Source organism: Brienomyrus brachyistius, chromosome 19 (genome assembly GCF_023856365.1).
Source record: "Brienomyrus brachyistius isolate T26 chromosome 19, BBRACH_0.4, whole genome shotgun sequence".
NCBI classification, from domain to species: Eukaryota; Metazoa; Chordata; class Actinopteri; order Osteoglossiformes; family Mormyridae; genus Brienomyrus; species Brienomyrus brachyistius.
In genome coordinates this window covers 21,394,917-21,410,965 of record NC_064551.1, presented here as the reverse complement: position 1 = coordinate 21,410,965, position 16,049 = coordinate 21,394,917, and the positions used below count along the sequence as shown (strand labels likewise).

Here is a 16,049-nt window from a genome sequence, read left to right as displayed (position 1 = left end):
GGGCGGGGAGATTTGCTCCAAGAGCTCCCTTGTCCGAATAGCGAGGGATCAAGGCGCAGGGTTCTCTTTTACCTCTGGCTGAGTTACCCAGTAGATCGTTTCGTCGATTAGCTGGAGGAATTCTGCGTCGGTGAGGGGAGGCGTTTTAGTGTGGCGTTCGATCATTCTGTCATGCATAACACCAGGGAAGCTCGAGCAGAGCCGGGAAATCGGGTAATGCTGGGTTTAATTATGAACAAGGTAGACAAACCGCAGACAGACAATACCGTGACTGGACGGGGGAAATAAACTGAAACGCGGACTAAATACATAGGACTAATGACAACAATCAGAAACAGCTGATAAACACTGACAATCCACACGGGGTTAATGGGGGGGGCGTGGCACACGGAAGGGGCGGACGATCGGGGCAGGACGCGTAGTCTCTGAGCTAGGCTTCCAGGATTTCTGCTTATAAAGCCAAAACAAAATGGTATTCAGACAAGGGAGAAAATAATTTTGTACCTATATTCTGAAAAGGATAGACATATGAGAAATTGTTCCGTTGACAGTTTGTTCTAAGAAATAATCTTTTGATCAAAGCATTGGGACACATTCCCAATTGAGGTTCTGCTCTTATACCCTTGAGAATGATTTTTATTAAACTGAGTTGCTTCAGTAATACATTCAGTGGCAAATTCTTTAGATACATCTAGGTAGTAGGTGGTAGGACCCAGATTTACCTCCGCATCTGCTTCAAGGGTAGAGACGTCCATTCACAGAAGCCTTTCTGTCTGCTAGTGTTATGCAAAGCTGTTAGTTCTCCACTTGCGGCATTGACTTGTCAATGTGTGACACTGTCTGGATGATACATGAATTCAGTTCTAGCCACGTGATTCAGTTTGTAACAGCAGGCTGCATCTATTAATTAGCATGTGTATAACTAATCAACTGGCCACTGACTATATATGGTGAAATAAAATAAGCCTCTGTACTCAGCAGACCGTTTTACTTGTGGTCTGTTATTTCGCTAAAGAGATAAGTACCCTATATTGCCCGCACAGAGCAGAGTTATATATTCATACTGATCCCGATTCAGTTGCTAAGGACTCGCTGCCTCTCTGCTCAGCTGTCTTTTGTGTCTGTTTCCTCATGCAGCACAAAGAGAGGGTTTTATTTTTCACAAATTAGCGCTCTGTCGTGCGCTCACGCAGGTGTCGCATGGAGGAGCAGGTAAAGTGGTGGGGGCGTTTACACGCAGGTTAGGAATGCCGGGCTGAGTCCCAGCTGGCCCGGGAAGCTCGTAGATGTGTCGCTGGAGGCGTCGTCTGGTTTTCGGAGGCAGCTAAAATGACTTCATGCTGACAGGTCCACGTCGCAATTTTTCAGTCAATTATACCTTTTGGAAAACCGAAATCCAATGGATTCTTTGAAAATGTTGCTGCGATAGAAGCTAATTATCACTTCGGATTATGAAGTCAAGGCACAAAAATTCTATTGTAAAATGTGGAGTAGCGGAGTGGATGAAAAAAAAACAACAGCGCTCTGGAACGATATTTCAATTAAAATAAAGTAATGTGCACGCCACTCGTTCCACCTCTGTGGACTGTTTTATTTCATGCATCACAGACTCATTTTTTGTTGCTTAAATATAGCCCGCACATAAAATTTAATAAGTCCAAGCAGGAGAAATGAATTTTTTTTTCGTTTTTTAATGAGGGCGTAGATTTGGTTTCAACACTGGTCGGAACCAAATCAGCCGAACCCCCCGTCCCCCTAAGAACTTCCAGAATAATTACGTCTTTGGAACAACTCACGTTATGTGCAATTGGCGGTTATCGCTTACAAAGTGATGCGCGTAAATTTCCAATTTTCTGCCTTTGGGTCTTTCTGTAAAAAGAAGCCTCTTTTGCTTTGAATATTCCACTTTCCTCTTGCAGTTCAAACACATTGTTAGGCAAACTGAGGACTCTGAATTGCCCGTAGTCTGTGTTGCGTGCGTTTGTGCCGTGCGATGCAACTGGCATCAAGGGTACACCCCTGCCTTGTGACAAACGCCAGGTGATTGGAACGACTGGATGGATGTAAAAGAACACGCGCGACATCTTGTGGCTAATAAACGACAGTGTCTGAGAGAGCTTTCAGTGAACATCCATCCATCCATTTTCCAAACCGCTCATTCTACTGGGTCGCGGGGGGTCCGGAGCCTATCCCATCGCAGGGCACACTCACACACCATTCATTCACACATGGATACCTACGGGCAATTTAGCAACTCCAATTAGCCTCAGCATGTTTTTGGACTGTGGGGGGAAACCGGAGTACCCGGAGGAAACCCCACGACGACATGGGGAGAACATGCAAACTCCACACATATGTGACATAAGCGTAATTTCAGGTTATAAGCCAAATATCACCTCTACGAAACAATCAATTTTGTTTGAAATTGTTTGCGTTTATTAGGCGTTTTGCATTGTCTTGTGAAACGTAAGGTATTTATTGAAATCAGTCAAGTCTATACATACAAATTAAATAATTACTTGTGAAGCTGAATTCAGTAGGCTGAGTATTACTAAAATGGGTTATCCGGTAAAATGGGACAATTAAACTTTGCAGTAGGCCTATCTAAATATATATGTTTACTAATACTTTATTTTCTCTTTAATGTATTTATAATGCTATCAAATTGGGAAACAAGACATTGATATGATTCTGTAATTTTTTTCCAGAAAGTATCCCGTTTTAACAATACTCACCCTAATTGTATTTTTTTATGTAAAACTCTATTTCGACCTTGAAAAAATATTTCCTTTTAAACTTTACCTCAGTGTTATTTTCCCAGCAATTTATCAAACGTAGGAGAAAAAACACGAACAAAAACGTTTTTCTACAATTTTGAAATGTTTATTATTACTCCAATGAGCAATTTTGAAGTATGGCGAAAACTACACCACACGATTAATAGAAAACGCATTACCAGGAGTGGGGTTCGAACCCACGCGGACATACATCCATTGGATCTTAAGTCCAACGCCTTAACCACTCGGCCATCCTGGTGAATATAATCGCTGCTGCTCCATCAGCACATAGTATTCATAGTATTCATGGAATTATAGTATAAATACACATTATCTTCCGTGTTTTGAGTTTTGGCCCTTAATCAATCCGCTTCTACTAGTGTGAGGTCCAATCACACAACACCCAAAGTATGAAGAGGTTAAGCAAAAAAGAAACAATCCACCCAGTTCTCTTGGCGGGGGTGTTCCACGAAGCAGGATTAAGGGAAAGTCTGACTTATTTCGACAAGTCTGGCTCGTTTAGGTGGAAGTTCCGTTCCATCAAAGTATCCTAAATGAATCCCCGCTGAGCTACCATGGTAACTTAGGCGAGTGAACAAGTCTGTTCCGGACCAGGTTAACAGTCTCGCTTAGTTAAGCGTTGTCTCAAAGAACGTCCGACGTGTGGGAACAGATTCCCAAAAGATCGTTCCGCCGGATGAAACTCACTTCATGTAATCTGTTGAATTATGTGTCCTGATTTGTCAACAATATTTCACATTATCTGATTGAATTATTTTCTTGGTGTATTGTACCTAAATGACATGCCCCGATTTATTTGATTTTTCGACCACGATCTTCGTGTGCGAGTTTATTACATACAGTGCATTTCTCTGTTTTAAGTGACGTCTTCGTTTGAGTTAGCGGGAGAGTGAGTCTTGTATATATGTATATTAAAAATGAAAACCTGTAGTCGGTGCTGTGAGTAAAGTCAAGACGAGAAAGAGTAGAATAAAAACCATCTTTTCTGAAGTAATTCTCTGCGCGATATTTCCATAATATGGAGAACAGAGCTGAGATTGCAACATAATCAATATAATAAAGCCTATAAAAATCACGTCTAATTAATTCCAAAATAAATAAAAGCGTACCCGTATTACAAAGGTCAAACATGAAATGCAATGACTGAAACTGAAAAAAAATCGTTAAAATAATATGAACAGGAATTAAGAAACTTTTATATTTTGTTTAGCCACAGTCTACTTTGAAAGTTTATTAGTAAAAAGGAAAGACAAAATACGGTTATTGGTGCAGAAAATTTCACACGGATGCAACTGAAAGTATTTTACGGAGATCACATAATACAGAATAGCATTTTACAGTAAGAATGTGTTGCACACTTGGACAAGGTGAATAAATTTCAGGCATGCATAGGGTTCTTTTCCAATAACGTGATGATTTTTACTTCACCGAAAACATTGAAACACGAGCACATAAAGCACTTGCTAAACGGGACTGTATGCGGTGATCTGCGTGGAGTTCTCCGTATGATGCATGCGATCTTTGCACTCCACTCAGTGGACCCCCACGAGCTGCTCAAAGTGCCTGTGTGCCCTCCATTCCTGTTACTCTACCTGCCCGAATCACACCATAGTTGTCCCTGCCCTAAACCCATCAGCCACGCAATACATTACAATCCTATCTGAAACATAACACTATTACAAAGAGATAAACAGTGCAAAAATAACATCTGTGGTGAATGTTGTGGGGAGTATCTGTTGTGATTGTTAATGGGTTACAGCTGGGGGGAGGAATGTCTTTTTAAAGGGGGGTGGAATAGATTGAGGGGTTGTTCTATGTTTGGTTTGGTTTGGTGGAGAAAGGACCGGTGTGGTTCGGGAGGGAGGGGGAATCCCTTGGCTGTCCGCGGTTAATGTTGGGGGAAATGTGGTGTGTCCGTCGCTGATGTTAGATCGGCCGCGGGCGAAGATAAGTAGGTAAGAGTGAGGTGGGGGGATGAATGTGTAGGGAAGTTAGCGATGTGTGGGTGACAAGGAGCCGCGGAGCGAAGTGCGCTTTGGGAGTAGAGCCTCTTCCTTCTTCGGGGGAAGGACGGGGGGCTGTGTTGCCTCTCCCCTTAGAAGTAACCGTCCTTTTAAAGGTTTCTGTCTTTTTCGTATGAATGTGTGTGGTTGTGTGTTGATTTTAGCCGGGGTTGGTAGTACAGTTGTTGAGGGTGGGGAAGGAGACTGATGGGGGTGATTTGGGTGATATACGGAGTGCAGTGCTTTTCCCCTCACTAGATTTGTGTATTTATAATTATGGATTTTGTGGTGTGATCTGATGTGTGGAGTCAACACGTGTGATGTATTGCCCCCTATTGTCTGGTGTTGCCCTTTGGAAGGATTGTGATCCCCGGCTATTACATGAAATAAAGTAATATTCTATTTATACTCTTGGCTTTGGTGTCTGGACCTCCCCAGATAAATTATAAAGAAAGGTGGTGGCAGTGGTTACCAGTGGACCCGCTTAAGTTGTAGCGAACATAGGAGTTTTAGTTCGCTACACTTATTACACATCGAACACCATATTAACATATGGGTAACAAACAAGGGTTCTACAAATGACACGTAAAGTCAACCCAGTAGGTTCCCCGATAACTGGGGATCGAACCAGGAACTTTCACAGTGTAAGACAACATAAACCACTGTACCACCACGCCACTGTACTAAGCACTTACAACATTTACGTAACTTGTGCATTTAGTTTATTCATTGCCAAGCAACTCCCTTGCTTTATTTACGGCCACAGAACTGCCTTTTTTCAGCGATTACATTTCTGTATTTTTCATACAGCTCCATCAGCAGCGTTTGTTTTGCGGCGGAAAGAAACACCGCTCTTGTTTTACACGTTTTCTGATTCATTTGGTCGATCTATCGTTCATCCGTTCATTTGGGCTTCTTAAATATCCCGGAAGTGCCACTATGCAAGTCTGCATGAATGAGCCTTGAATAGTTAAAGCTAAACTGCGTTCATGGAACAACATGAGGCTAAGTTTAGAGATGGTGCTGGGTTGAATCTGACTTTTTCGAGAAAGTCTGCCTTTCTTTAGCCACTTTCATGGAATACCCCCCTGCTCCATGGAGGATTCAAAACAATACTCGAACTCTTGCAGAACCACCCCTTAATATCTATCTTGAATTTCAATTCAGGGGGGCGGCATGGTGGTGCAGTGGTTAGCACTGTTGCCTCACACCTCTGGGACCCAGGTTCGAGTCTCCACCTGGGTCACATGTGTGTGGAGTTTGCATGTTCTCCCCATGTCGTCGTGGGGTTTCCTCCGGGTACTCCGGTTTCCCCCCACAGTCCAAAGACATGCTGAGGCTAATTGGAGTTACTAAATTGTCCATAGGTGTGCATGTGCCCTGGTGTGTGAATGTGCCCTGCGATGGGCTGGCCCCCCATCCTGGGTTGTTCCCTGCCTCGTGCCCATTGCCTCCGGGATAGGCTCCGGACCCCCCGCGACCCAGTAGGATAAGCGGTTTGGAAAATGAATGGATGGATGAATTTCAATTCATTTAATTTTATATAGTACCACAAGAGTCATTATTTCCGACGATTAAATAACTCACTGGAGCAACAGTTGAATAAAGTTCTGCACCTCTAAAAGCTGGAACTAGTGTATTTTTATACGATTTCAGTGCGAAGGGGCGTGGATGCATATTCCAAATTTTTGTTCATGTTTTCAAGTCGAAGGCTGCTGTTTTTCTTTTGGAATTTTTATTACAGAAACATTTAGTAGTAAATACAATACTCGTTTTACTTAATTTTTTTAAAAATGTTGAACTGCTGCCACGCAACACGATAAACAATTTAATTTTGTCAAATCAGCCATATAGGCTTTAGAGGGGTGAAGTGCAATATTAGAATCTGTGGATCCTGGCTCAAGCAACGATGCAAAATGTATGGTGGGCACACATCTTAAACTAACACTTCGGTGTACATATATGTGCACCGCGTATATTTATGTAGGCTGCACACCACAGAGTCAAACCAATTTAACTACCTGTGCAATGAGTGTTCTTTTTTAGTTTTCATAATTACACTTAACATTGATTTTTTTTTCATTATAAAAACACAATTTTAAGTTAATTTATACACAACTTCCTGTCATAACGCAGTCCAAAAGTCGCTGCATGTTGGGAATAATCGCATCTCGAGTATATCTGTCATAAGACATTGTTCAGGGAACTTCGCCAAGACATACGCCAAGAATCTTTGTAACACCAAGAGCCGTTTTTTGGAAACGCACCAAATATTTCTTTTTAGAAGATCTTAAATGAGAGCAAAATCACCACAATCTTGTAATTTTTTTATTTTTACATGTTTGGTAATAAATAAAAATGTATGGGGGTTATTAATATAAACAATTATGATTTCATATTGCCGATACAATGTTTCCTTTAAACTTCTTTACGAACACACTACATACATTATTAATCCGTTAATATTTTAATACTACAAGTAAAACAAAACATTTATCTTAAAAATTATGTTGATAGAAATCAGTTATATCGTGGATGCAGTGATGCAAAATTCAGATGACAGATTTGAAGTTGAAACGAACATTTATTTTAAAACAATGAAACAACAATCAAATATATATATATAAAAACAAATCAATGAAATGTAATACTATAGTAGAAAGAGCAATGAAGAGAGAATGGAAGAGAGGAGGATAAAAAGGAATAGAAAGACAGACGAAAAAGAAGAAACATTACACTAAAGATGTCTTCTGATGGAACAAACAAAAAAATGTCAACACAGAAAGTACAATTCTTACAACCAAACACCTTTCCATTTCATGGATTTCTCAACTGAGGCATTTTTTTCCACTGAAAAGAAAAATTGCTTAATTTTTACAGAATAATTAAAAATAAAATCCTCAAGATTAAACACGAGTACATACCCATACGACATTTCCTCTGCCTTCTGAACATCAATATTATTCAGTGCACTGGAATAAAAGCATGATTTATCTACCAAATAATAAGCTCAACAACTTAATCAAGCGCATTCAAAATTAATCCAACACTTACCTCTGGCATCAATACATCAAGAATGAAGGAAGATCCTGACAAGGAAATCTTTAAGGTATTTGAATATTTGGTTTTGTTGTTCATCATACGAATATTTGTTGTTCATCGTTCCTCGAAATACACAGGAACGATGTAAGAAGATGGTTTCTGAAACCTTCTCAGCTACTTTGATTTCTTCTTGCTCGTTAATATGCCCTATGACAAGGAAGCACTATAAACAGTCACCCGCCACATAATATAATAATGCACTTTATAATTTTCAGATTACAGACTGCAATCTACTCTCCTTTCCTTAACTAACCATTCAGTACCTACAGTATGAAAAACGTTCTTTCACTTTGTATTACAACTAATAGCTGCTGAGGGTTGCAAACAGTGGGATTTCTTGGTACAACAAAAACACATTTATGTCAATGTGCAACATGGCTACTAAATGCATAATTTGCCTGTGTTAGTTCTTACTTATAACCATTGAAAACACTAAAGGAATAATATCTTACCTTCAGCTATTCTTTTGCCTCTTGTTCCTTGATTATTAGGTCCACAAGTTTTCTGTTGTTTGAAGTGTGCTCACTGAGCAGCACCTCATATCTTGGGGTGCTTTGACTTATTTTAGACGTCTTGGATACCATGTATACAGGCTGCAACTTGCCCTGAAGGAGGCGAGTTGCCTCACCAGTCCAAAAGGCAAATCTAAAGCCATGTCTGAGAGAGAAATAAGAGGAGCTATGGTTAACAAGTTTTACTATTAATTTGACCAATACCCAAATATGAAAGCTTCCCAAAGAATACCCTTCAGTTTTAAACCGCTCCATTAAATTGATACACTACCATTCCCTGATCAATGGCATATTCCGCTTAAAAACAGAAATACATACAATATATATTAGAACAGAGTCATACTGCTTTTACAATTAAACATGTTATTAAATGACAGCTTTGACAATAAGGTGGCAGCAATTTTATTAAGAAAGGAAAATACTAGTGTGAAACAATGGGACATCTGTAAGAATACAGAGTGCATACTAGAGAGAAAAAACATACGGTGTTACCACAGGAAATTATTTACAGAACTTCACCAAATGATTTGTAACTTACCATAGGCATAAAAATCCCACAGTCATTCCCCGATGTCTGCCGTGGAACATCCTGTGAAAACAATAACAAATGCGATACTGATTTTACAACTGTGCTTGAGAAAACATGACTCTAATTGTTTACCTGAATATTCAGGCCTGATTTTTCAGTCCATGGTCAATGAATTTGGCTATTTCTCTACAAGTCACAAAAAACACACTAATTACTTTACTCATAGACCTGTAACAATTCACGCAAAGAATAACTTACCAATACACTAAGGCCAATGTACGTGGCCTATAAAACCTTTTGAGTAATGTTTTTGTAATAATTATGCAAAGAATTAAGTGCCTGGAATACAGCTACTTCTGACGATGTTTACCACCATATAATACTGAAGAGCGGATTGAGCAAAAAAATCGAAAAATATACCGTGTTAAATTAAGGTTAGCTTGTAGCTTTACATGAAATGACACGAGAAATCGGCACTTATGCACAATGAGAGCATAGACTGATTCTTTTAAACTCAAACATGTCAAATATCATGCTATACTTCATCAATTCATTCATGGTAGCACGTCTCAATCTGATTGAACACATAATTAAAAAATTTTTTAATTACGAGCAAATATTTTTTTAATTGTAAAGCTATAAGAGACTTGACTTAAATTGCGTCTGTACTTAAAACGAAATTACTGTTATTAAAATGAACGAGAAAAGAACGCTAAATCAAAATCTAATAACTTCTCAAACTCTTTGCTCAAGCAAAAAACCAATATCACGTCACTTCCTTTACGTATATCAGTTAAATGTCCACCTTAATCCATTTCCGGCTATTCTTCATGGAGCGAGCATGAGCGGCTGTTGGTGTGTGATTGGCTTATAATTTAAATTATTCGTGCTTGTTTATTTTATACTCCGTTTTTTGTTTTAGTTTTTAATTTTAACAGTTTGAAATTTTTTTCTTCTCTAGTCTTAAGAGGTTTAGCTCTCCAGACCGCTGCATTGTTTTCGTTACCAGTGAATCAGCTGGTTGTTTTGTGGTTTTCAGGGTTATTAGCGATTATAACGTATATTGTAATATTATCCAGTACATTCCAGCAACGCGGGTACCTTAAACGTCACAGAGTTTCAAAACGCTGAAAGACCGGATGACTGGAGAAAAGGAATTCTTTTCCGGAGCCCGTTCAGGTAGTTTAATTGGTGTTTCAGGCAAATTTATTATTTAAAAATAACGTAGTTTTACGTAAAGCAATATAACTGGGTTTGGTACGTATTTTTTAGTATTAGTGTGCTATTTGTCCACGATGTATGTTGCTTTGATAACCAGAAATCAAAAGTATAGTGCTAAGCAAGTGTGACTATCTAGCATGGTGATAACGGTGATGGTAAGAATCTATTATTCTAGTAGAGCGCATGTTCGTCACCGCCATGTGTTTGCAGATGATGGCGGTGGCACCATTGTACAGGACGAGCTCGCGCCCGAATCCCTCGACGAAGATAATGTGAACAGTGCCGTACGTCCTTTCGAGGTGGTGTTTTTCTCCTTATGGATTGTAATATATTAATAAACGTATATACATTGTGCAAACTTTCCCAGTTTGTGTTCCGATAAAGTAGAATTAATTGCAATCGATGGGCAATTGTAAGATCCTGAATTAGCGTAGAGATACCTCAGTCCAGCATTTCTCGAACTTATTTTTCCTGGGTACTAGTCGTATCAGGCTTCGGGGCTGCAGGGCCCTGCATAAACTACCCCCCCCCCCTCTGATGCGTATCCACATAGATAGATATTATTACTATAGATAGTATTTATTATTATTATTATTATTATTATTATTATTATACCTGACCTGGGGTGTATTCGATAAAGAAAGGCAGACTTTCCCGAAAAAGTCAGACTCAACCTTGCACCATCTCTAAACTTAGCCTCATGTTATTCCATGAACGCAGCTCAGCTTTAACTAATCAAGACTCATTCGAGGCAGACTTACATAGTCTCACTTTGTGTGCACACTCGAGATATTTAAGAAGTCCAAATTAACGGATGAACGATAGATCGACCAAATGAATCAGAAAACGTGTAAAACAAGAGCGGTGTTTCTTTCAATCGCATCCGTGTGAAATGTTCTGCACAAATAACCATGTCTTGTCTTTGCAAGTTTAGTAATAAACTTTCAAAGTAGACAGTGATTAAACAAAATATAAAAATATCTGCCTGTTAATGTTGCAATCTCAGCTCATCACGCAGAGGATTAGTTCAGGAAAGGTGGTTTTTATTCTCTGCTCTCTTATCTTGCTTTTACTCACAGCACTGACTACAGGGTTCCATTTTTTATATACAAGACTCATTCTCCCGCTCACTCAAACTAAATCATGTCATTTTGGTACACCTTACAGGTCAACAAAATAAGTCAATCAGACAACTTAAAATACTATCAGAGATGAGGACACACAATTCAACAGATTACATGACATGAGTAGTAAGATCGCGGAATTTCGTCCGACAGAATGATCTTTAAGTGAGATAGTTAACTTGCTCCAAAGCAGTCTTGTTCACTCGCCGAAGTTACCATGGTAACTTAACCGGGATTTAATTTCGGACACATTGATGGAACAGAACTCCCACTTAAAAGAACCAGACTTGTCAAAATAAGTCAGACTTTCCCTTAATCCTGCTTTGTGGAACACCCCCTTGATCTTACGGAATTTTGATTGGTGCAGAAGCGAGGCGCCGCGGACAGGCAGGTATCGTCTCACAGACCTGCACCAGTCCGCGGCCCTTATTTTGAGAAACGCTGCCTTAGTCTGTATATGACTTTTATGTTAAACAATGTAAACTTTTACCCCTTCAATGCACAGGATGAAGATTGTGAGGCAGAAGGTGAAGCCCATGATAACCAGTCTAATGATGAGCACATTATGCAAAACGAATATGATGTCGGGCAGGGCGACAGCGACTCTGAGAATGGTCTACATGACAGTCACTTGAAACAGGGTGTCTCCAGACCTACTGCCAGTGACAGAAATGAGCTGGACCTCCTGAGAAGAAGTGGGAGCTCTGAACATGATGAACCAAAGCAGCATATTAATGACAGTGATGCTGAGGAGCAAATGTCAGCCCAGAGAGGCCAGTCTGGGGACGCTGACTCTGAAACTGAGGCCAGAAAACAGAATATTGAGATTGGATCAGATGACAGGGTGGTCGGGAGGAGCAAAGGGAAACGTAAGGCCAGCATAGAGTCCGACAGTGAGGACGATGAAACTGTGAAGGAGCCTACAGGGGGGAACCGAAAGGAGGGTAACGAGCTGGAGCCGTCAGAAGAACGTGATGACAGGAAAGACATACCAGGTAGTTAGACTGTCTGTAGTCTGTCTGTGCTTATTGTTACAATAGATGACTTTATATTAAGTTAAGCATTTTGTAAGACATTTTAGTTACTCATGTGGCTGTAAGTATACTCCCTTTTTGTAAAATTTTTGCTTGTACAAGACTTAAAATTATAAAGAAAAATGGGTATAAAAGGTATTTTAGTCAGTCACAAATTAAAAGTAAAAAACAATTAAACTTGTTGATCTCATGATGTTAAATAGTTCACCTTCCAGCCATAGTTATGCACTTTACACAGTAGCACACCTTAGTTTTACCGTGGTATGTGACAGTCATTCTAATCTTCAATATGAATGTCCTGCGAGGTGCTTTAAAAATCACTGTCTGTAAATGTATGTTAAATGTAACACAAATCTTACAATCCCAATGTTCACGTACTGGGTCACGTTCAGTGCCTTATTTTCTTTTTAGTGAAAAGAAAGAAAGTTGTTCTTTCTGACAGCGAGGATGAAGAGCATGAGAAGAAGCCAGGTGAGTTTGCTGGCATGCAAGGAATAGCCTGTTTTGCTTTTCACCTACAAAAATTAGTGTTTTTTTCCCTCAAGATTTGGTGTAAACTCTTGCTCTTTGGGGTTTTTGTGTCTTAGTGGAGAAGGAAAGCCTGTTGTTGGATGGTGAAATCTCAGCCTGTGATGGAGGTTTGCAGTCTTCTGAAAAATCTATGGCAGCCAAACTACAGGAGCTGGGATCTGATAGTGAGGAAGAGGAAGATGGAAAAAGAACTGAATTTGGAGAAAAAGTCCAGAAAAACTTGTTTGTCTCTGACAGTGACTTGGTTGATGAGGAAGAGTAAGTCAGTGTTTGTCTTGTGTGATTCATTCATTCATCCATTTTCCAAACTGCTTATCCTGCTGGGTCGCGGGGGTCCGGAGCCTATTCTGGAAGCAATGGGCATGAGGCAGGGAACAACCCAGGATGGGTCGAATTAGCCTCAGCATGTTTTTTGGACTGTGGGGGGAAACCGCAGCACGATATGGGGAGAACATGCAACATGTAACCCAGGCGGAGATTCGAACCCGGGTCCCAGAGGTGTGAGGCAACAGTGCTAACCACTGCACCACCATGCCGTCCCCTTGTGTAATTCATTTTTATAGCAATTACAGTTTTATAATTTTGTAGTTGGATAGTGTTTAAAAGGAAAAATTTATATATATACTAAAACAGATCTCACAGAATTGTGTTTTTTTTTTAGTTGTTGTTTAGCAAGTACGGATGGGTTGGCTTGTGTATAAACCAGTGCATTTTACTATCAAGTCCAACCACACATTGGATTTTGCATTCTCACAGGAAGATGATCACAGATATCCCTGAACAGTTGGGGGATGAGGAGGAAGAAGAGTTTACGGTATTTGTGCTCATTTGTTTTATATCCATCAGTCTTAGAACCACTCATCCAGGACAGGTTGTAGTTAGGTGTAGTTAGGGGCATTGTACTCCCTGGATGCAATACTGGTCCATTGCACGGTGCACACTGTGAGCAAGCAAATGCCTGTATGTCAGTTGGTGGAGTAAGGACACAAAGGAAAGGGGAGAATGTGTACACACTACTTAAAGGGCAAGGATCAAAGCCACAAGCAGAACTTTCCATCTGGTGGTAAATCCAACCTTATGGTGGCACTTTTTTGTAGGGCTTCAAAGAAGAAGACTTGGAAGAAGAGAAGAATCAATCAGGAGTTTCATCAGAAACAGCAGCAGTTAAGGATTCTGACTCTGATGATACAATGGGAGGAGGGAACAGAGAGTAAGTGTGTCTGAGGCATGTTCACATCAGACTGGATTGAAATTTTTATAGCAGAAAGTTATGATTTGCACATTCTTAATAATAGGATTGCATTCATAGCTTGTACTGCAAACCAATACTATCAAGCATTATTACCTATGAGTTCTGTGCACATTAGTGGGAAAGATTAAAAGGGAAAAGTTAACAGCTGGTCTCTTCGAACCCCAGGGCACTCCGACCTGGTGAATCAGGATTCTGTGACCATCCTAGTGTACCAGTGTCATCAGATAAAGGCTACGTAGTTCACCCAAAGTGGCATATGGATGTAGAAACTAATCAGGTAAGTTTCCAGTGGTTATAGTATGAAGCGGGATTACTGGCTTATCAGGGTAACTTTGCGAGTAGCTTGATGATGTGTGGTGTAACTTCACGATTAACTACGAAAGGTGGGTATGTTTTACTCGAGGCATGCTGCTATGGCAATTTACGCTGTCTCAAACCTGCTCTGAGCAGTTTTTATTCCTGATTAAGTAGAGGTTTCTGCATAAGTCAGTCCTATATGAGCATCGCCCCTCCAACTACAATCTCTCCGAAGGCAATGCCGGCGTACCTGGGTGATCTATACAACACTGGGGCGCGAATCGTGAGGGATTCTCTCTGCTAATATGTATGAAATGGAGCAATGGCATATAATATGCATACAATGTATTAATAACTGTTAGAGAGAAAGTTATTCTGAAAACCCAAGGGGTGTGTATTGTTCCCTCTAGTCCACTGATCAAAGCATACTTCACTAAATGTTCCTGTCTTGTCTAGTTTTAAAGTTAATCCATTCATGCATTTTCCCATTGCACATTATTTGGATACATTCGAACATTCAAAAATTTATAAAAATTCGTACATAAAGCAATGTGGGAAACAAAGGGGTGTGCAACAGTCACCATGAGCCCAGAATGCTAAACCACCATGTCATTTCAGCTAACAGGACCTACTATATTAGCTATTAACACGATTTGGCACAAATCACGAAATGGTTTGAAGCGCGAAAATAATTGGTGAGCATTGTTGTCTGTGTACTGGATATCACAATTCTGTTATTAAAAATGCCTCGCCTTCCGTTAAAACTTATTAAAGCTAGAAAACTGAATATGAGGCTAACTTAACTGTGGTGACAGGTTCCGAGTCCTTTTCTCACTACACATGTGCTTCTGTTTTGTCCTGTTGTAAATCATCCATCCATCCATTTTCCAAACTGCTTATCCTACTGGGTCGCGGAGGGTCTGGAGCCTATGGGCACGAAGCAGGGAACAACCCAGGATGGGGGGCCAGCCCATCGCAGGGCACACTCACACACCATTCACTCACACATGCACTCCTATGGGCAATTTAGCAACTCCAATTAGCCTCAGCATGTTTTTTGGACTGTGGGGGGAAACCGGAGTACCCGGAGGAAACCCCACGACGACATGGGGAGAACATGCAAACTCCACACACATGTGACCCAGGCAGAGACTCGAACCCGGGTCCCAGAGGTGTGAGGCAACAGTGCTAACCACTGCACCACCATGCCGCCCCCTGTTGTAAATCATTTGTTTGTTAAACAATAGCTCACCTTCTATTAAGTGTAATATTAAGACACCTTTTTCTTATTAGCTGTAAAACATAGAAACACACTATTAAGTGAAGGATGGACACAACAAATCTTTCAGAATGAGTAGAAATATAAATACATGTAGCCCTACCACTTGTCATGTTTTTATATTTCATCTTGACTTGCTGCCACGTACGCTTTCCACTGTTATTGCGTTTGAAATCGGATCAGTTAAGTTATTGGTAACATTAGTTTTACCGTACGAGTAACATATCACAGTAATGGAACTTTGGGCAGCAGATGCGACAATCCTGAATTGTCGCATCTGTAAGCTGCTATTAACAGTATTTCAATTCTTTTCAGAAAACACTTCATAGTCTAACACTTGGTCGTGAGATATTTTAGACCACGTTTT

The 16,049-nt window shown here is 40.2% G+C and overlaps 1 protein-coding gene, 1 long non-coding RNA gene and 1 other non-coding gene across 16 annotated transcripts in view; 1 reads left to right on the top strand and 2 right to left on the bottom strand.

The window, feature by feature from the left end:
* Positions 1–2,953: 2,953 nt before the first annotated feature.
* Positions 2,954–3,036, bottom strand: trnal-uaa (transfer RNA leucine (anticodon UAA)). The gene has a single exon. It is a non-coding gene; the product is annotated as a tRNA-Leu (tRNA).
* Positions 3,037–7,365: 4,329 nt separating this feature from the next.
* On the bottom strand, positions 7,366–9,683 carry LOC125714879 (uncharacterized). Of its 2 annotated transcripts, XR_007383873.1 has the most exons (4): positions 9,203–9,683; positions 8,954–9,004; positions 8,356–8,560; positions 7,366–8,050 (listed from the first exon to the last, which is right to left on the bottom strand). It is a non-coding gene; the product is annotated as an uncharacterized LOC125714879 (long non-coding RNA). The 2 variants fall into 2 exon arrangements; XR_007383872.1 differs by having other exon boundaries at positions 8,954–9,683.
* Positions 9,684–9,770: 87 nt separating this feature from the next.
* The window catches only part of LOC125715113 (serine-aspartate repeat-containing protein I-like), a 31,616-nt gene continuing 25,337 nt past the window's right edge, over positions 9,771–16,049 (top strand). For 11 of the 13 annotated variants that reach the window (XM_048986367.1, XM_048986357.1, XM_048986358.1 and 8 more), the window contains exons 1-8: positions 9,774–10,123; positions 10,376–10,464; positions 11,795–12,284; positions 12,735–12,794; positions 12,911–13,112; positions 13,611–13,668; positions 13,952–14,064; positions 14,272–14,383. In XM_048986367.1, coding sequence (XP_048842324.1) covers positions 10,084–10,123; positions 10,376–10,464; positions 11,795–12,284; positions 12,735–12,794; positions 12,911–13,112; positions 13,611–13,668; positions 13,952–14,064; positions 14,272–14,383 — 1,164 coding nt within the window. In that variant the 5' untranslated portion in view covers positions 9,774–10,083. Of the gene's footprint in view, positions 10,124–10,375; positions 10,465–11,794; positions 12,285–12,734; positions 12,795–12,910; positions 13,113–13,610; positions 13,669–13,951; positions 14,065–14,271; positions 14,384–16,049 lie in introns of all 13 variants that reach the window. The other 2 variants (XM_048986356.1, XM_048986368.1) reach the window with 2 other exon arrangements.